Source organism: Corvus hawaiiensis, chromosome 1 (assembly GCF_020740725.1).
Source record: "Corvus hawaiiensis isolate bCorHaw1 chromosome 1, bCorHaw1.pri.cur, whole genome shotgun sequence".
In the NCBI taxonomy this organism is placed as follows: Eukaryota; Metazoa; Chordata; class Aves; order Passeriformes; family Corvidae; genus Corvus; species Corvus hawaiiensis.
The window spans coordinates 33,977,051-33,997,460 of record NC_063213.1 but is presented as its reverse complement, the minus strand read 5'-3'; the positions used below and the strand labels follow the sequence as shown (position 1 = coordinate 33,997,460).

Sequence of the window (20,410 nt, the reverse complement as noted above, 5' to 3'; positions counted from 1 at the left end):
CTATTGCTGCCTTTCAGAAGCCCCAAGCTCCAGATCACATTAGTGTATCTGATTTCCAAGTCAGATTGTTGAAAAATGCTAAGGTGGTGACTGATCCTGTGGGGTATAAGTTACTTTCACTCTCATGGGAAATGAACGTGTCATTGGGGCTGGAGAAAGGATGTGGCTGCACAAGAAAAAATTCCACAAGATGCCAGCTCTTGCAAACCATTTGGTCTCCATGCAGGGCTTCTCAGAAATCTTCCATACTTCTGCATTGTGAATTAAAATAAATAGTTGTCTTTTCTCACTGTGCTTATAATGCAGTGAAAGGAGGCCCTGACACTGTACAACTGTAATGTGAAGAGGTGAATCCTACCTGACGGTGTAAGGAGACACGAGCATGTTTAAAATACATGTAAGAGGGTTGCACCTTACCACAAGATAAAGCTTATTCAGTAAAACTGCTTCAAACAAATTTGTACAAGGCTGTCCATCAAAGTGCCTATGTTAGATGTTTTTCTTCTCATGGTACATGCTGGACCTATTAGGAAGGAGCTGTTGGCTGGGTGTCTTCTGTCCTTGTCACAAAATCACTTTCCTGGAAGCCAGACCCCAGCTGACACTGGAAGATGAACACAAGCTCTAATAATTGGCATGGCCTCTCTTTGCAGGACTGTGGGATGGAGCTGAACGATGAAGACGGGCATCGCTGCTACCCACTGGATGAACATTTGCTTTGTCACTCCTGTCACCTGAAACACATAGAGAATGGCACAACCCCAGCAGCTGCCTACCAGCACCACTACTAGTCAGCGTGGCCAGCGTTGGAAAGCCGGGACAGAAGACTTGTTACATGATCTCCCTCTCCCCACCTTCAGCTGATTTCCTGTGCATGTTTTCCGCCAGTCGGCAGCGTTCCTGTAAAAGGATATGAGGGATTTTTGCTGGATTCACAAAGGATTTCAGCTGCATCAAACCATGTCTACTTGACCAAGAATGTGGCATGTTACCTAAACCAATCAGTTTACTTTTACGTGCCTTTTTCTGCCGCCTGGAGATTCCTCTGGGCTCATTTTGGAAGATTATCCAGTGAAAGCACAATTTGCTCTTGTGCCTATGAACTCGGATCATGCCATGCACAATTAAAAAGCCAGAGGCTGGCTTGCCAGGGACATCCCATCAGTCTACTGTTTCCTGAAAGCACATTTCATCAGGTTCCCTGAAGGACACCAACCTATTAGTACCAGTTTTTTAGATACTCTCTCTTTTTATTAATTCTTTAGGAAAAGAAAAGAAAGGGGTCTGTGCAAAATGGCACACTTGGACCTTTCAGTTAATTCCCTGAACTCCAGTATCAAGTCTGTAAAAAGGCTGTAAAACCACCAACTCTCCAAGCACAAACAGGCAATGCTGTCTGGCAACTGGAGGCCAACATCCCATTTCAAACAACAAAAAACTGGAACAAGCTAGGCTAAGCTACTGCAATGACTTGGGGCCCAGGCTTGTGTGTCAGCATGACACACAGGGGCCAGTCTGCTGTGCCAGAGTCTGCATAGTGGATCATATTTGGAAAGGAAAGGTCGGGATGCTGAACGTGTGGACATGGGGGAAATCCATCCTCATTCTTGCTTGCAGAGCTCGTGTTGGAAAAAAGCTCTCCATACACAGACAGTTGCCCGAGTTTTCCAGTTTGTCCTCACAGCGCAGCCCTCAGCCTGCCTGTTCCTTTCATGGTGTTTACCCAGCACAAAGCCATTTCATAGTGGTGCTTATTTAGAGCTCGGGAAGCAAACTCGAGATTGTTATGAAGGCTTTGTTACATTTAGAGCCCAGCTCTACAACCTGAACTCATATGAGTATGTTGGCATAAACAGATTTGCTCCCGTGAATAATAACAGCTTATCTGAGTAAGGGGTTAGAGAGTTTGGCCCTTACTTTCTCTTCTGCTGAGAAAGCAGGAAGGCAGATTGTTTCTTTTCTTGACCCCGCCCTGCTTTATAGTCAAAGAAGTCTGTTCCCCTCATATGTGTTACATATGTGATGGGTGTGCCTGCACTGCATGTTCTGTACATACCAAAGCTGAGCAGCCCCTCATGTACTGGTACTTTTGTTTAACAAAAATCTCTTAATTTAAAGCCTTGGATGCAGCTGGGGATCTTAACTACTCTTTCTGTCATTTGTGTGGAAAATTAGTTAAATCCTCATGTACCTATGCTAAAGATGTAAAGTTGGTTCTGACTAGCAAAGGATGGGATGACATTCTTGAAGATCTTTTTAGTGAGGAAACTACAATAAGTTAGCTGAGCCATGGCACTGGGACTCCCAAAACGTGCCCATGCTGAAAACCCATTATAGTTCAACTAAACCTCTTTTCTAGTCGCATGGATGTAGCTTGAACTTCACTCGATGTAGTCAGACAGCAACGTGTACCCATCTGGAGCAGCACAGGTGTCAGGTAGCAACAAGTTGCCTGTCTCTGCCTGTGCTAATAAATCATCTTGCCATTGCTGAAATGTGAAACTGCCCCAGCCTCAGGAGCTTGGTGGGCTTGGCATGGAGTTTCATGGTGCCAGCTGACTATCCCACCCTCTGCCCCATTCAGCTGCAAGTGCCTCCCCCTGTTTCTGCTGCTCTTCAGGATGGGGATGGCAGCTCGGGGCTGGAGGCTGGTCCTGCCTGGAAGCCATCCACAGCTTTGATGTAGCTTGGCTCTGCGGCACCATTTTTCCTGGGGACACGCATCCCTTCAGTGAGTGACTGAAAGCTCAAGGGAGAGCACTTTACCACTGTGAAATATATCTTCTGAGAGTTTTACCTGTGATTTTAGAGGAGGTAAAATTGACCCCAAATATGTGAGCCCTCCTAGAGCTTTAAATTTAGCCTCCAAATGCTGGTTAGGAAAGGGATGGGAGCTGACACAAAACGTAAGCAGTGCTGCATCCAAGCAAGATGGATCGAGGGCCACAACAGCCAGGGCAAATCCTGTAGTGCTCTCACCCCAGTGCACAACATCAGCTTATGTCCTGCAGCACAGCTAGGCTGGAGCAGGGAGGGGGTGTTCAAGGTGTGACTGTGATCTTAGGACTGTCTGAAGGGGCTGAGGTGGAAAATAACACTAGCTCACAATCCCTAGTAAATAATTCAGATAGTCCTGGGCAGGTGGTTCTCCGCCCTGAGCTGCTTTTGGCAGCAAAGGTGATGAGATATCAAAGTGGTTTTTGGAAGGGTACTGGTAACACCAGCCTTGATCATCTGTTGCTGTCTCTGAGACCAGATGCTATGTAGCTCATGCTTCTGCTACCTCTTGATTTTTTAGAGCAAGCCCTTGTGCACATTTTTTGGCCTTCGTTTTGTAAAGATCTGGAAACACTACTGGGATGGGTATTTTCTTTTTAAACTGCAGTTTAAACTTCTGTCTCACCATTGCAGCCTTCCCTACAACCTCAAAATAAGCAGGAGAGAAGGGTACGGGGAGAAGGACAATTTTCCTTTGTGGAAAGCCTGAAGCAGGCAGTTTGTGGCAAGCTGTCTTGCAGGAGCCCTCTTTGCACCACCAGAAGTTTGGCCTCTGCTCCCACACAGTGTCTTCTTACTCCTGTCAGCCACCCTGTATCCCTCAGTGCTGGGGAAATGAAGGCTGCCCTGCTTCCAGTTTTGAGGTCCCCTATAAATTATTAAATGCCAACACTCTGCTTTCCTGTATTTACAAAGAGATGGAAATGACAGTGTGAAGCTCTTGAAAAAGGAGCCTGTGAGCTTGGGGTTTTGAAGCTAAAGCATCTACTGCACTGCCCTGCACCCCTGTGTGTGCTAACTTCCACTGCTTCTATCTCTGGGAGTTTGAATTCATTTAAGCTCAGTATTATTTCTCCCAGGCTGTGAGTGTCTGAGTCCCTGTTGATTTTCCCCAGCTTGTCCCATGCTCTGCAGCTGCCTGACAGTGGGTCTGGCACAGGGGGAGGCAGGGGCATCCTGCACAGGGGAACCTTCTCCTCCTTCTGACCCTCTACCAGCCATCTGTGGAGCTCCAAGCCCTCACTGCCTGCCTTCAGGCGGCTCCCCCAAAGGGAAATATAGCTCTGGAGCTGGACATGTGAGGTTTTTTGTCCCCTGCAGAGGAATTTCAAAAAACATGTTAAATTCCAACTATCTCATGGCTGATACTCATTGGGTTTTGCTGTTGCCTTTTTATTGATTAAGATGCTATGAAAATGTACTATGAATAGTTAGTCTTGATTCCTCCCCCAGCAAGTTCTTCTGACTGGTTTTAGAGTAAGGAACCCTTGGAAGTCTCATTGTGCTGTTAATGAGTAACTCTCATGCAAATAGTTATTCAAGTGAATTCCCTGAAGCCTGCTTTCAGGAATCAGAGCTTAAAAGATTTTTTCATTCAGATCATGCTGTTAAATTTCTATTGCTTAGAATACAGAAACTCATTTAAATAGGGATTTTTGCATAAGAGCTGGGAGAAAGCCCCAGCTACAGAAGCAGCAGACATTTTTTGTGTAAAGTATAAGAAACACCTGTGATCAAAGCAATTTAGGAAACTGCCCTGATGTTAAAACACAGGGAACAGCAGTTTCAAACACTCTGGTAAGGAGCATTTGAAAAGATCTGTGGCTCTTCAGTTTCTGAATTTCATTTGGGGGCTTTTAAAATGTTTTCCCAGTCTTTCAAGGTTTAAATGCTTTTTTTTGGTAGATCTTTTTACTACAGAGTGAATAGCTGCTTAGTCTGGAAATGGTGGAGTTTCATCAGCAATCGGGTGTGATGTGGCAGCCTTGAAAGGCAGAAACTGGGCTTCCAAGAGCTGGCATGCATCTGGCTGGCCATTCCAAAGAAAGGATTATCTCATTTTTTGGAAAAAAAGTCCCATGTGGGCCTTGACTGCTTGCTATATGCTCACTTTTGGGGTGGTGTGTGCAGTTGTGTCTATGCACATGGACATGTGGCACATGCTGCCTGTGAGACAGCTGCCTTTCACACCTCTGTGCCTGCACCAAGTGCTTGTAGGTGCATTTTGAGCAACTTTCTGTGTGTGAATGTAAGGACAAGTTGACCCAGGCCTCATCACTGGGAAATACCCCTGGAGTCAGTACCTGCGGGCAGGGAAGGGCTATGACCAGATACACATCCCTTTCCCCCATCCTGTGAGTGCCTGTGCTACTGAGAGAAGCTGGGAAGGGGTTTGCATTTCTCATCATCACACAGTATTTGTGCATTCATTTTCCTTTTGCATTTCTGTGTCCTGCTGCTCGCTGGCTGCAGTGGGCCTGGCTGTACTTACTGAAGCTGACTGGGCAGACATCTTCCGGAGAGGGCCTGGGACTGCTCACCCACCCTTTTCCTAAGGAGAAGCAAAGCTTTCCTGAGCAGTAAAAGTCATTACCCTGCTTTCCTCCAGGCAGAAGCTGGTGTGGCAACATACATCTGCAACCCACTCAGACACGACAGGAGATGGGAAGAAACTGTCCCCACGTGCAAATACATGGCAAAGAGTCCTGTAAAGGCAGGAATGCCCTGCGGCCCTGGTAGAGGGATGACTGGGCTGCAGTTCCCAGCCCTGCCGGCACCAACCCTCGTCCCCACACAGCAGGTCTGCGGTGCATGGCCAGGCAGGGACCCAGGCACACACACAGGCTCTGGCTTTCTGGATCTAGAAAGCAAATCCAGAGCCTGGCTAACGATACTGAATGGTACTAATTATTTTGTGTTTCCTCCAAAGCTTAGCTCCAGGAGAGAGTGTTTTAGGATTTGTGCTGGTGTAACTAACCTTAGCCTCCTGTGAACACAGCCCTCTTTTCTTCTGTGCTGTTAAGTATTTATAAAGAATGAAGACCGGTAGCAGAACAAAGCCACTGGCCTGTTGTGATTTCAGTGATTAAAGACAATATCTTAAGCAATGCTCAGAGTCAACTCTTTCCTAAATTTGCAATGATTGTCATTGCCCAGAGTCCACAGTGGGGTGAGTTATGCCATGAAATGATGGTTTCCCAGCCTCTTCCTTACTCCTGTCCCCAGACCTCAGTGGCTGAACTAGGTGGGGAGAAGCACCTCAGTGGGGTTCACTGGGAATTTACAGTCCTTCGCAGGCACCTGGTATTTGCTGCAGCTCCATTGGAGGCTGTCCTGCTCTGGCATCCTTCTGGGGAGACCCAGGTCCCAGGCTGAGGAGCTGGGGAGGGATGTGCTACCTGTCAGAGCAGGCTCCGATCCCAGCATGGGAATCTCCTTTGCAGTGTTGGCAGGGATGGGTTCCTTAGAGGGTTTTGGGTAGTGTTCCCATGGCTCTGGGATTCATGGCAGCCACATGGTGCCCCTGCTATCAGCTACCGGGACACCTCCCGCCTGAAGACTGGATGTTGGCCAGGCAGCACCACAGCAGCTTGGAGCTGTCAGCTAAAATGAAGCAAGTAAATAGGAATAACTAAATATAGTTCCCCCTCCTTGAGGCAAAAAGCTGCCCAAATCTGGGGCATGACACCCAGAGAGCTGGATCCGGTGGGAAACTGGCCAGGAGGTGCCCCAGGTTTGCTCCTTGTCAAACCCCATGGCCTGGGGGCGGGTCAGAAAAGGTGCCCGGGCGGACAGCAGTTGTCCCTGACTTGGGGGACTGCCAAGGGTGGGAAGCCCTATAACACCACCTAACCCTGGGAGGTTTGGAGACCCCCACATTGGGGGCATGCAGGTAGCAGTGGTGGGCCTATGCAGAAAGGGGGGCGGGCTGCAGACAGCACCCTCGCCTCGAAGTGCAAGGGAAAAAAAAGTAGGCGGTACAAAAAAGAGCAGCCGAGCCAGCCAGGAGTCGAACCTAGAATCTTCTGATCCGTAGTCAGACGCGTTATCCATTGCGCCACTGGCCCTGCTCGGAAGAAAGGTTCTGCCCCTGCTACTTCAGCACAGCTCTCCCGCGCTGGCTCAGCCAATGGCGCCGCCGCCGAGTCCGCCCGGCCCCGCCCCCTCCTGCCATAGGCGGCGCCCCGCCCTAGGCTCGCCGCGCGCCCGTGGAGGTTTGTCCCGAGCGAGGCCCCGTTGCTCCGGCCCAGGGACGCGTCAGTCGGCCAGGGAGGGAGAGGCCGGGTCGGAGCGGAGCTGGCGGCGGCCGGGGAGAGCCCGAGGGGACGGATGGCGACGGCGGCACCGGCGGGAACCACGGCAGCGGCGGCCTACGCCAGCCTGAAGCTGTGAGTGACCTGTTGGGACAGGGATGATGCGGCTGTGCTACCTGCCAATGGGGAGGGAAGGGGAAGGGAGGAGCCGCCGGTGGAGCGACGGTCGTCTGTCCCTTGCTGTCCCCTACCCTTCCCGGGCCTGTCCTCTGCCCTTTCTGCCCATTTCGGCCCCCTCGCTCACCCGAGTGACCGCGAAGGGCTTGGCCTGAGGCGGCAGTGCGTGCGGGAGGGTGGGAGGAGGAGGAGGAGGGAGGACTTTGGCCGCGGACACGGGTCCCCTGTCGCCGTCCGTCCGATAGCGCTGTGGGCGGGCGGGCGGCTCTCGTGTCTGTGTCACTTCCCTCCCGCGTGTCCAGGAGGTCAGTGCCTGCGGGGCTTCCCTCGGCGTGAGGAGCCAGGGCTGCCTGCTGGTCGTGGACTTTCCCTCTCTGCAGACATTCCAAACCCACCTGGACGCATTCCTCTGTCACCTGCTCTGGGTGATCCTGCCTTCGCAGAGGGGTTGGACTAGATGGTCTCCTGAGGTCCCTTCCAACCCTAACGATTTTGTGATTCCGCCTTCCTGCTTGTAGGTAGCTGCTGTAGGGGCTCGGGCACTGTGTAAGGCTGTGTGTGCGCAGCGCCGCTTGCCAGCAGAAGGTTCCCTAGGCGTGCTTGTCCATCGGTCTCTCGTGACACAAATAGGCTTTCTTTTGTGGTGTGTGATGGTTTTGATGCCAGTTGATGACTGAACTTTGAGGGCTTTGAACTTTCGGGACTCTCCTGTGCAGTGCCGGCTCTGACTTTCCCGGTGTACTTTTTTTTAACTACCCGGTGTAATTTTTTTATTAGAACAAATATTTTTTTTAGGGGAGACTGTAACCCTTTGAATGTGTGTGTATGCCACGTGTTTGTTTGCTGCTTTTAATACAGTAGAAGAAGTTGCATAACCAAAAGCAGTGCAAAGTTAACGCTGCAAGAGGCATTTCCATGATAAACCCTCACACCAACCAGTTCAAACTCCCTAGGGTGTTACTCTGAGCATGAGACTCTTCATGACTGAAACCAAAAGTGAAGTGTGTTTGTGTGTCCTAAAGGCGTTCCCAGGCTTTTGACCTCTAAACAGTAGCTGGAAATTCCACAGTTGAGTTACCGATACCATTTTCAGGCAGCAGTATCTGAAAGTGATTCTTAAGCCTGATTTAACTGTACTTTACAGTCTGTTAAATTTCATTTGACAGTCATCTTTTGGATTCAGAGCAAACATACTTAGGTCTTTTGGAGGTCTGTGTAAACAGTTTGCCATAATGCTGTTTTGTGTTTCAAAGTCACTGGGCTTCTTATTTTGTTTAGGTAGTTGTATGAGGGTACATGGACCCTGGAGGTAATTGAGTATTGCTGAAGAGTAAGATCAGCAGTGATGGCTGAAAGACTTTACTTGGTAGAAAGCTTTTTCTTTTTCCTCTTGTCACCTAAGCAGTATTTGTCTTTCTTTAAGCTGATTTTGTGATCTTTTTGCCTGCAGAGGAGCAAAGGTGAGTTGTGTGTGAGTAGCAGTTGTGTGACTTGTAGTACACGTTGTTCTTACTGACATTTTTTTCAAGTAAAAGCACTTCTCTAGATACAGGCTAGTAAGGAATTCTATCATTCAAAATTTAATCTTGGCTAAAAGTAAGCTTTGATCTTTTTAGAACAAGGCTGTCTCAGATGTAGTTTAACATGAGTTTTTTCATAAACATGAAAACAGAATTGGTTTGTGTTCTGAAAAATGAGCTTTTGTTGTTGTTGTCATTACACCAAGTTGTGATCATGGCTGCAGATTTTCTATTAAGTGTTTTGAAGATACAGAGCCATAACTTGGGTGATGAGTCAAACCTACCGGGTTGTCAAGGTCAAAGGAGAATGTTCTTATGAAAAATCCAGGCTAGACTTCAGTTTCAGGATTTAGTGGTGGCAGTGTTTGAGTTTGGATTTTTAACTGGCTACTCATTCTCAAGATGAGGCCAGATTCTGTGACTGTACCTCTTCTGTGTAGTCTGGTGGCCCTGTATGGAGCTTCCCTGACTGCAGTGCTCTGCATCCTGTACATCCAGCCACAGGTTCTAGCTCTCAACACAAACTTCTTGTGTTCTCCACCTTATCAAAAGTAGAGGTTCACAACTTTTGTGCTTTGACCAGTGACATCAGTCAAGTTCAGGTGATACCAGTAAAAGTGCTGATGTCTGGCATTTGGGCTGCTTATGAAACTGATTGAGTTACACCAACAGTTATTGGGGAAAACTGTGAACCTGAAAACTGCTATCCATAGTTGTCATCTGTGTCACTGCTATACTTAATTAACTTCTTCTGGTAGCCTCAGGAATAAATGGTAAAATTCAAGCAGCTATTGCAGGTATTGCATTCACAACTGATAGTGGAGTTGCCAGTCCAGTTAATGTATGAAAACTGATTGTTAAAGCTGTCTGCAGAATAGAGAAAATTCTGGCTGTTGTTTTGGCTCAGTTAAAATCACTTTTTTTTCCATTAGTGCTTGGATGAAGACTTATCTTGCTGATAGCCTTCTCAGTATCCTGTGGGTCCATGAGACTAGCTGTGTTTCAAATTTAACTCCTCCTACCCATAGTTATGTTGCTTCACATGCTTTGTGAAAGTACTTGTCAGTCTTTAGTAGCTACTGCACTTGAGCACAGTGCTTTTCACTTGTGTGTGTTTGGGGGGACATCTAAAGGGGTGTTTCGGTTTGAATAATGCTTCCAGAAAGAACAGCTACAAATCTTTTTCTTCCTGCTCCATCTAAGTGGCTGTCGTGGTAAAGCTCAGGGATGTTGGTGGAGCAGGACATTAACTTATGCAGTAAATTATTTTCATCTAGAGTGAAACTTCACTGGAAATAGACATTATGTAGCTAAGCCTTTAATAAATGCCTTTTCTGTTTTGTTTTTAAATAGTATTTCCATTAGTGTTTTCTAAATCCTGGGGTTTTTCTCCCTGCAACAACTACTGCTCTTTGGGAGATGTTCCAATTCCTTGAGCTGTTTCTGCTAAAGGAGTAATATTTATGGGAGACATATAATTGGCACACCTGCTCACCTAGAAAATCTGGAATCTCTGGAGTGCTGAAACCACCAGTGTGTTAGCTCTGTTACTTAACATACCATTGGGACTCTGCATAAACTAACATCTTTCCTGTATCACCGCAGACCAGTTAGCTGTGCTCAAGATACCAAATGCATCTCTATGCAGTACAGGGTGTGCTTTTGGCTTGCTTTTTTATGGTAGTCAGAGGCTGACATCAAAGAGTTTCCTGCATTAGAGCAATGTTCAGTATTTATGGTGAAATGATCAATTACTGAAGTAAGGGTTTGGCTGTTGAGGCCTAGAAGGCTTAAGTGGTATTGAGTGAAGTACTATCTTTAGTGGCCATTAGAGCATGATGGGTCCTCTTCCATGCTGTATCTGAACACAGGAATATTCCTATCTGTAAGATCAACCTAATTAAAATGTGGGATGCAACTGCATCATCTGTATTATACACAGTGCTGCTTTATAACGTAACTAAGGAAGTGAAACTTCACAACAAATACACAAACAAAAGAAATACTCTCTCACTTAATTGTAAATGAATCTGACTTTACACTTGGTGTAAGAAACAGTGGTTTGTTCTTTTTTGAGGTTTTTTTTTTGGTTGTTTGGGGTTTTTTTATGTTTCTGTTATGTTAGGAATCAATACTTTTTTCCCACAACTTTGAATTGTAGGAATGAAATCTACTGAGTTGCTTTATCTCTTGGCAGCAATCCACACAGTTTCAGTTGGAGAAGATTATCAAACTGAAATCCAAGTCACCTTCAGTAATATTTTAAATGGGAATTTGGTGATTGCAGTTCCTCAATATTTCTCTTGAGTAATGTGAGTTATATTATCAATGTAAAATATTAGTGTTTATTGCTTCCTTTGTTCTTTAGCACTACTGACAAATAGTTCATTATAATGATTTTAAGTTTTCCTTTATTTAAAAAAAGGGAATAAAAGGACTCCAATTTTGTGAAGATTTGATATGCTGTTAAGTTGTAAGGGGAGCAAGATACTGGTGGTGAGAGTTCTTGATGTCTTGTATGGGTCTAGACAGCAGTGACAATGTAGCTGAGGAGAAGGCAGGCTCCTACTGTCAAATATGAAGCTTATACAAAAACAGAATGTGGCCTGGTGTGTGAAAACGAGTTCTAAACGTAACTACAGACACTTCAGCCTTCCATAAAATACTGCTTTCCTAATTGGTTTTTTTTGTATAATACTGGCACTTGGACTTTCATCTGTCCTTATGCATTAAAAGAATAGAATGAATCTGCAGATTCCTAGTCATGAATGATCCTTTCTTCACCATTTAATATCTCCTTGTCAAATCAGTAAAATTAGCATGTCTAATCTTGTCTAATCATCTGTCTAAGCTTGTGATGGACATACAAGCTTGCTAGTGAATACAGTTTGGAGATGAACCTATTCATGCAGTGTTCATCAGCTTCCTTTCTGAAAGACAAGTGAGAGGCAATCATCTTGACTATAGTGATTTTACAATAGAAAAGGTCATCTGAGTGAGAATGAGACTACTAGCCTAGTTCTGGTAATTGGTAAAGTTGTAAACTTGGGCTGGAACTGCTTTGAGTCTTGGCCTCTTCCTCAACTATATTTATTTTAGGAAACATTGAACTTCTTGCAAAAATGAAGCAAGGACTAAGTGAATCATCTTTCTGTTGAAAATTTTGAAGAGCACTAATTATCCCACTTCTTCTGAAGCATGGATTTAATATCTTGCAGCGCCTTAGGCTTTCCACTTTGTGTTGCACAGTTGTATTTAAGGCAGTTTTTAAGGGTGATCCCAACAGTGTAGTATTTGTTCAAGTTCTGTCAACTTTGTAGATTGGTAACTTGATTTCTTCTTGCCCCTGTCTCCCCTCTCACTCAAGGGGAGTCAACAACAATTCTGTTTCAGAGTGCTGCAAGCTGCTGAAGCCTTTTTGGTCCATTGAGCTGAAAACAGGGATGACTTGTCTTGCATTCTCTATGACACTTTTGTCACCAAGTTTGGTCTTGGAGAGGACCGTGGGAAGGAGGACTTTGAATGAATGCAAAACATAAATTTCTAGCTTTGCTTAAACTATAGACATTGAGTAAGAGGAGATAAACGTGATAGAGTTGTTAAAAGGGCAGTGGTAGTGGCAGGAGATAATGTGGTGAAGGATTTGAGAGAAATGCTGGGATCTGATCTAGCAAAGTGGGGTCTGTGACACACACTGAGAGACCAAACACCATTTGCAGTGGCAGCGTTAATTCTCTCTGTTTTCTTTTCAGTTTGGGGATATTGAGAATAAAAGACTGCTTGTTCTTCAGGGAGAAATTGTTATTCTTGTGTGTGGTAAAGAAAACATTTTTTTATTATGACAATTATTTGACATTTGTAAGCTTCTCAGTTGGTTAAAAACAGGCTTTAACCAATATGCATGTGAATCTCTGTGCTGAGACTGTAGTAGTGTCATGGCCATGTTGCACTTCATAATGTAAGGAGCAGCTTTTAAAAATACTGATCATGGATGGAAATGCTCTTTGTGCTCTGTCCAGTCAGTGTAGATGTCTTGTCCGTGTTGTGCTCTTCATACAGAGTATTCAAAAACTGAAACTATAGTTCCTAACGCTTTTTTTGGAGACTGTTCAACCTGATAGGTTAACATACTTTTTCAACTTATTTTGATTGGGATACTCAGATTAAGTAAGACTGTAAGAGAGTAGGATTGCATAAGCATCTGTGTTAATGGCACAAGAGGTCCAATATTAAACTTTGTCGATTCTCTTCATGGCTGTTTTTGTATCTGGACTCTTGTGTGTCAACTGACATCCCAGAGAAAGATGAGTGTTCAACTAAACCAATGGAAGATAAGCTGCAGCTTTCTCTTGTGGAAAAAATGCCTCCTGTTGCTTCCTGCCAGCTAGCAATAGGTTTCTGACTGCATCTTAAATAGTATATCCTGTTTTCTTTTTTGATGCTTTAACAAACGGAGGGTTTGTAGATGTGTTTAAGCTTGTCTTGCCCCTGTTCTATCTGTGTAAGCTTGTTTGTTTTTTGCCATAAAACCAGCTCCCATTATTGCTGTGAAACTCCCCTAAAAAGCTGGGGGTGCACATGTGCACTTCATCAAAAACAGAAACAATGAAAGCAAAGTAGATGTTTTAAGGCTTCAGCATTCAGCAAACTGCATATTTGTATTTCTTACTCTGATGTTTTTATTTTTGAAGATAAAGCATTTAATATGTATACCTGAAAGATTTAAGGCTGCTGATTTACAAAGGAAATGCTGTAGATGTGTTTCCCATTTTAGGACCCATAGACTAATTTTCCTGTAATGAAGTTAAATTATCTGATGAACACTTAACTATTAATTGCTTTACAGTTGGTTGTGTTATTTGGTGTTTGGTGGATTTTTTCAGTTCAGTATTTGCTCTCCTCTGGCTTTCCTCTTAATTTCCCAGTGAGGTTGTGGAATCGCCATCCTTCGTGAGAGTCAAAACACACCCTAAGAAACAGGGTTTAACTTAGAAGTTGAATAAACTTTTGAGTTGGCCCTGCTTTAAGTGGGTGGAAAGTGGGGTCTTCTAGACCTCATTTTAAGGACTCTGTGGTGAGTTGATCCTGGGTGCCCCCTGGAGTGGATCAATCACTCCCCTCCTCACCTGGATAGGGGAGACAAAATAAAAGGACCAACTCTTGGGTCAAGATAAGGGCAGGGAGAGATCACTCAGCTATTACAGTCACTGGCAAAACAGAGTCAACTTGGGGAAATTAGTTTAATTTATTAATAGTCAAATCTGGGTAGGATAATAAAAAATAAAGCCAAACCTTAACACCTTCCCCTCACCCCTCCCTTCTTCCTCAACTCCACTCCTAGTTTTCTCTACCTCCTTCATCTCCCCCATCAGCACAGGGAGACTGGGAGTGGGGTTTGTGGTCAGTTCATCACACTTTGTCTCTCTTGCTGCTTCCCCAGTGGAAGGACTCCTTCCCCTGCTCCAGCATGGGGTCCCTCTCCCGGAGACTCTGAGACAATTCTCCACAAACTTCTCCAAAGGGAGTCCTTCCCACAGACCGCAGTTCTTCATGATCTGTTCTAGCGTGGGTCCATTCCACAGGGTGCACTCCTTCAGGAACAGACCGTTCCAGCATGGTTTCCCAGAAGGGTCATAAGTCCTGCCAGTGTTCCAGCACAGGCTTCCCATGGGGTCAGAGCCTCACAGAATCACAGAATATTCTGAGTTGGAAGGGAACCACAAGGATCATCAAGTTCATCTGTTAAGTGAATGGCCCATATGAGGATCAGACCTTGGTGTTATTAGCACTACTTGTTAACCAGCATCTCCCTGCTCTGTCGTGGCCCTCCAAGGACTGCAGGTGGATCTCTGCTCTGCCATGGACCTCCATGGGCTGCAGGGGGACAGCCTTGCCTCACTGGTCTTCCCCAGGGGCTGCAGGGGAACCTCTGCTCCAGCTCCTGGAGTACCTGCTGCCCCTCCTTCTGCACTGACCTTGGTGTCTGCAGAGTTGTTTCTGTCACATGTTCTCACTCCTGTCCCCTGCTGCAGTTGCTGTTGTGCTGGGCTTTTCCCCCTTCTTAAATATGTTATCCATCACTGATGGGCTGGGCCTTGGCCAGCAGTGCGTCTGTCTTGGAGCTCACTGGCATTGGCTCTGTCAGATACAGAGGGCTTCTCACAGCTTCTCACAGAAGCCAGTCCTGTAGCCCCCTCTGCTACCTGGCCATCACAGTCCTCTGATCTAAATTAGGGTTCTAATTCAGCTTTCTGAAGGATTAAAAAAAATAAAAAAGATGTGTAGAAATGCAAGATCTATTTAGAGAGAAAGAGCCTAAAAATATCTACCCTGTTACTAGAACAAGAATTTTAAAACTCTGACCCCATGTCTTGTCAAGCCTTAAACTAAGAAAAATCACTGTAAGAGTCAAGAACACTAGTTTTAAGAGTGTTTGGGGTGTTTTGTTTGTTTGCTGAGCATTTCCTGTGTACGGCTACAAGTCACTTCTGCATAACTCTCCTACCAATGCACAGTGAAACATGTCTGGCTTCTTGCGACTGTGTTAATGGGTGTATTTTTAAGGAACACTTCTAAAAACTGTTTATGACTAGCATTGGGTTTTGTGCTGGTTTTGAAGAGAAGGAAGGGAAAGATGGCAATGAAGTCTGAACAGGAAGTCAGTGTGTGACTTGTCTGGTGGGGAGGATACATGTTATGATGTGTGTGTCATGTAGACCTGGCTAACAAGTCTGGGGAATGGTAGTGTTGGGACACCTGCTTCAATAAATTAGTGTGCCACTGAACTTCTCCATTTCTACTATGTTGTTTCTGGTGGATTCTTGCAATACTTAAAACACTAATGTGAAGCAGGTGTGTTTATCATTTCGTACATTACTTTTATGTTTATTAGATTTGCATTAAGCATGTGGTCTGATCTGTTAGGAAGATTTTGGTTTAAAAAATTTCTGATTTTGTGTTGGGTTTTGATTTATCTCAGGTATGGTTCAAGCTTACAGGAATTAGAGTGGACCACTATGTACACAAACTCACTTTCATATCTTTACCTTATGGTAATAAAAAAGGATTAAGATTGTTAAACAGGCCATGACACTTGCAATAACGGATGAGCTGGATTTACTTTTTGTATTTCTTTTTTCCACACTGTCAACGTCAGTGGCTGTTGGGAAGCAATCCAGTGAGAATTTTGTTATTTTGCAGCTGAAATAAGGTGTAAAATTGATTGCTCTGTCTTCAGGTGGTAAAGAATAAACAAACCCAAAGTAAGTTTTACTAAACTAATTCTTTTTCCTCTCTATTCTCTTGAAGACATATAACGCCAGAGAAGTTCTATGTGGAAGCCTGTGATGATGGAGCAGATGATGTGCTTGCTATTGATAGAGTCTCCACAGAAGTCACTCTTACAGGTGACTCTCCTCACCAGTATTTCTTAATACAGTCTTCTCTGTCCTTTCTGTCTGTTTTGCTCTAGGAGTCCAAAAAGATCTTCAGAACCTTACTGAGATGATACTGACATAATTGTTTTTGGTTTTAGTTACTGTTTAAAGCAGTGCTTTGTATTCTGTTCTGGAGAGCTTTGTTTCAAATGCCTTTTCACTGTGGGTAACCAGGGTGATAGTGCTTGCCTGTTTTTGGTAAGACTGTCCATCACAACAGGGGAAGCTGACTCATCCAATCTAGTTGGGGTTGGTGCTAGAAGTTCAAGATCAAACAGGGGAAGGATCGGACACTGGGGTTCTGCAGCTTTTTCAAATTGTCCCAGTGCTTTTTTTTTATATAAAACTGAAACCTGACTTTTCATAAAGCCTCTAGAAATAGCAACAGTAAAAAACCCATGGTGTAAATTTTGTTCTGTGTTGCAAATCTGGATTCAAATGTCACTGGGAGTAGTCTTAAGCCTGTTGATGTCTTGAAAATTTTAGTTTCATTTTTTAAACAATGTGAAACAATGAACTTTGATTAAATAACAGTAAAATGAAGGCAGTGGGAGACTTCCCTTTTGATACTTTAGGAGTTTGGCACCACAGTATTACTAATCTCCAAACAGACAGAAATGCTACAGTAGTAGTAATATAAAAGCAGTCATTCTCTCTCTTTTATTAGACTTCTTGTATAAGAAGCCGAATGTAAGAATAGTGTGCCCATCCCACTATTACTTTTGGAATTGTAGTATATTATCTCAATTTCTCCTGCAAAACTGTCCCTTCAAAACTGTAAAGATTGTTATCCCAAGTGTTTTGTTAGTCTAAATCTCTCTCACTACTAGTGTTTTATCAGATGAACCTGCAAGCGTGTCTAAAGCAAAGTAAGAGTCAAGGGTTACCTTTCCCAGTTTTCTGAGTTCTGGGAAAATGCCTCATTCTAGGGGATGTTTTGGGTTTCTTTAGATTTCTCTAATATCCCTTCTGTTGTTTTAGAAGTGTAGGTTGATGAAACTTACACATGCTAAGACTTTTAATTGATATTTGGATACTTTTTGGATCTTGGATCTCTTGGTATGTTGTTTGGAATACTGTGTCCCTTGCCACGTGTATGCTGCTGTTGGTAGTTTTTGCAGAGAGAGCCTGCAAAACTAGAGGTAGAGACAGAAGTAGACCAAGGCTCAGAAGAAGCAAACCAGACCTGGGAGGCACAAGCACTTATGGTTTGGTTGTGTTTTATGTCTTGCTGGCTTCAAAACAAAGCTTCTGGAAGCTGGCAGGACAATACATTATTGAGGAGTCTACTTGCTATACTATCATGTAAATAAGCTTGAATTTATTCAGTTAAATGACAACTTTGATTAAACATGAGAAATTGGTTAGAAATTGGGTTAGAATTCCAGATCCTCCTCCCAAACCTCCATGAGGCTTTTAAATTCTGATGCTTTGTTTCTTATATTTAACACTGTAGCAAAACTTGATTTAACCAGGAAGGGTGGAAAAACCTCGTTTTAGTAGTGTTCCAATACAGTCATGAAAGAAGCGGTCTGAAATGTTCTTTTCTTCTGCTTTTCAGTTAAAAAAGATGTTCCCCCTTCGGCTGTTACGAGGCCTATATTTGGTGTATTGGGAACAATCCGGTTGGTGGCAGGTAAGGAGAACAGAACTGTGCTCTTTAAAAATACTTAGACAAAATAGATTTCTAAAGAAGCTCTAAAGGCAAAAATAGTATTTGCAAGTATCTGAGGTTGCACTTTCATCAGAATGATAAGTTTTCCTTGTGGCTTGTAGAGGATGGAGGCATCCAAATCTACTTTATCATGAATGTTTGTGTAACTCCTAAAACCAGGAGGTGCTCTAAAGGTAGGGTTAACTGGTGGTTGTTTGAGTTTTAAGGAATGCATTTCAAACAAGTGCAAAGAACCTCATCTACTTATTCTTTGTAACTGTTTTAATCTTAGCTGCAGGATTTGATGCAACAGTTGACTGTTGCGTTGAGAAGCTTGACTTTAAATCAATAATCACGGTACACAAATAGCTGAGAGTGACAGGGTGATAGACAAGTAGATGCAGCTGTTCAAGTAATGATTGTGTTGCAACTGCCCTGCAAATATGGAGAAAATCCAACATGAAAAGGAGAAGGGCGGATGGGACCAATTCTAAGTTAAGGGAGTTTCAGGATAACGTAAGAATAAGTTGTTCAGTTTTCTAAGTGTCTCAGTGTTCATATCCAAGCAGCCACTGCCGCAAATAAACCTGATGCATAAAGTGTAAGCTGTCAGGAAAGTGAGCATTGCTGCTCCAACAATCCTTTTTGTAGATTTTGGAAGAGTTTGAGACTGAAGTAGTCTGAAAAATTATGTAATAAGCAGGATACATACTGAATGCAATCTCCATGTGTAGAAGGGATAAAAGATCACTCACTGAAGTATTCTCAACTGAAGCAAAGGGTGATTGTGTTGAATGCAGTGACTTCTGACAGGATCTTAAAACTGCTGAATTTTCTATGCCCATATTCTAAAGAGTTGTGGGTCTTGCAGAGTAAGAGTAATATAATGGATACATGTGTCTTAGGGACTTGATGAGCGCTGACTGTTTTAAAACTGAACTGCCCCAAAGGCAGTTTACAGGCTCAGTAATGATTGCTATTCATCTGACTGAATATTAAATAAAATATAGAATATGTAAAAGCTTGGGGTTTTTTCATTCTACCCTCTAGAGCTTTGCACTGAGTGTTAGCGTAGAGCTGTCAAAGTAAAGATGTTAGCAGTTAAATTAAATGTTTAGCTAAGTGTTATTAGGCAGTTCACTGCTGTTAACTGTAAAACCAGCCCTGTATCTAGCAATGCAGCCTCTTTAACATATATAAATATTCTTTGTCTGTTGCACTATTAAGAGTAAACTTTTCCTTCAAAAGCAAGATGACACTGAAATATGCTATGCTTAGAAATAAGGTTATGTTGTGGTCACCAGTGAGTGTAAATTAATTGCTCTGAGTGAATTGTCCATGATTATGGGGTGGATTTTTTGCTTCGTTACTTAAGCAACCAGGGAAATAGCAAACTTCCTGACTTAAATTGCTAACAGGCACCCAAATGTCTTTGTTCTGTTTTGAACCTGTTAGGAGGAATATTTTTTCATGATAAGTTGAATAGTCTTTTTGGCTTTTGAAGCATGCTTCCTTTCATGTGTTTTGGACTTGCTCTGTGCTTTTCTAACCACATTCAAGAGCATTGGCCTCTTTTTGAGTTAGCAAACCTGAAGACTTTCAGATTGTCTCTGATCAGAAGTAAGAGTAGGTGACACTTTATTTTGTCCACTTTTTTTTAAAATTCCTTAAATTTAATGAGTAGCTCAAGGTCTCTGGACATAGAGAAGTGGGTGGCTTAGCAAGTACATTTTGCTTTTGCTCCAGCCCTGTGTGCTTTTGCTACACTTAAGGACATAAAGTTCTGTTGGTTTCAGTTTTCTGATACAGTTATAGGCTGCTTTTCTTAATATATGCAGCTCTTTGTTTTGTTTTTTTTTAACTTTGTTCTTTCTGCTTTACAGGCACATATCTTATTGTAATAACAAAAAAGAAAAAAGTAGGTGAGATTTTCAGTCATGCAATCTGGAAAGCAACAGACTTTGACATCCTCTCCTACAAAAAGACCATGCTGCACTTAACTGATATTCAGGTAGGTACATTGATTAGGGGAGTATGGAGGAATGTTATTGTATGTTAATGTTCATTGCCACAGGAGCTTAATTTGATGAAGCTATTAATGTAACTTAGAATATCATCTATTTATGGATGTGCATTTTTGCTTCTCTTAAGATGGTACACCCTTCCTAATGCTTCTGTTAAGTCTTTCTCACACGTTTACTCTTCTGACAGCCCCTACAGTAAACTGCATTGCTGTCATCTTATCTATCTTGCTTTCTTTTTGGAATTGTTCAATTACATAGTTACCCAGCAGGGAAGAATTAACTTTTTTTTTTGAGGGAGGGAAAGATGGAATATATTTTAAAACAGATATGTAGTGGATTGATAAAAAGCAGGTCAGGGTGTCTAACCAATGGAGCTGGAAGGGAATCTGATAGTTTTTCAGGAAAGGAATGAGGTTAATCAGAACTTGAACCAGAATACAAATTATAACTTAGTGTCTGATAACTATTCTTTTGTCTTGCCATCTTGCCTTTTTTTTTTTTTTTTTTTTTTTTTTGACTGACTGAGTGGTTTTCAGGGAAACTAACAGCTTCCCTTTTGCTTGCAAGT

The 20,410-nt window shown here is 43.4% G+C and overlaps 2 protein-coding genes and 1 non-coding gene across 4 annotated transcripts in view; 2 read left to right on the top strand and 1 right to left on the bottom strand.

Annotated features, from left to right (window-relative positions):
* The window catches only part of LIMD1 (LIM domain containing 1), a 33,568-nt gene extending 27,683 nt beyond the window's left edge, over positions 1-5,885 (top strand). The window contains exon 8 of the mRNA XM_048299516.1: positions 654-5,885. Coding sequence (XP_048155473.1) covers positions 654-791 — 138 coding nt within the window. The 3' untranslated portion in view covers positions 792-5,885. The remainder of the gene's footprint in view (positions 1-653) is intronic.
* Positions 5,886-6,772: 887 nt separating this feature from the next.
* On the bottom strand, positions 6,773-6,845 carry TRNAR-ACG. The gene has a single exon. It is a non-coding gene; the product is annotated as a tRNA-Arg (tRNA).
* A 148-nt stretch (positions 6,846-6,993) lies between these two features.
* The window catches only part of SACM1L (SAC1 like phosphatidylinositide phosphatase), a 30,386-nt gene continuing 16,969 nt past the window's right edge, over positions 6,994-20,410 (top strand). Inside the window, exons 1-4 of one of the 2 annotated variants that reach the window (XM_048299494.1) lie at positions 6,994-7,166; positions 16,037-16,134; positions 17,726-17,800; positions 19,702-19,829. In XM_048299494.1, coding sequence (XP_048155451.1) covers positions 7,108-7,166; positions 16,037-16,134; positions 17,726-17,800; positions 19,702-19,829 — 360 coding nt within the window. In that variant the 5' untranslated portion in view covers positions 6,994-7,107. Of the gene's footprint in view, positions 7,167-16,036; positions 16,135-17,725; positions 17,801-19,701; positions 19,830-20,410 lie in introns of those variants that run through there. The other variant, XM_048299503.1, reaches the window with a different exon arrangement.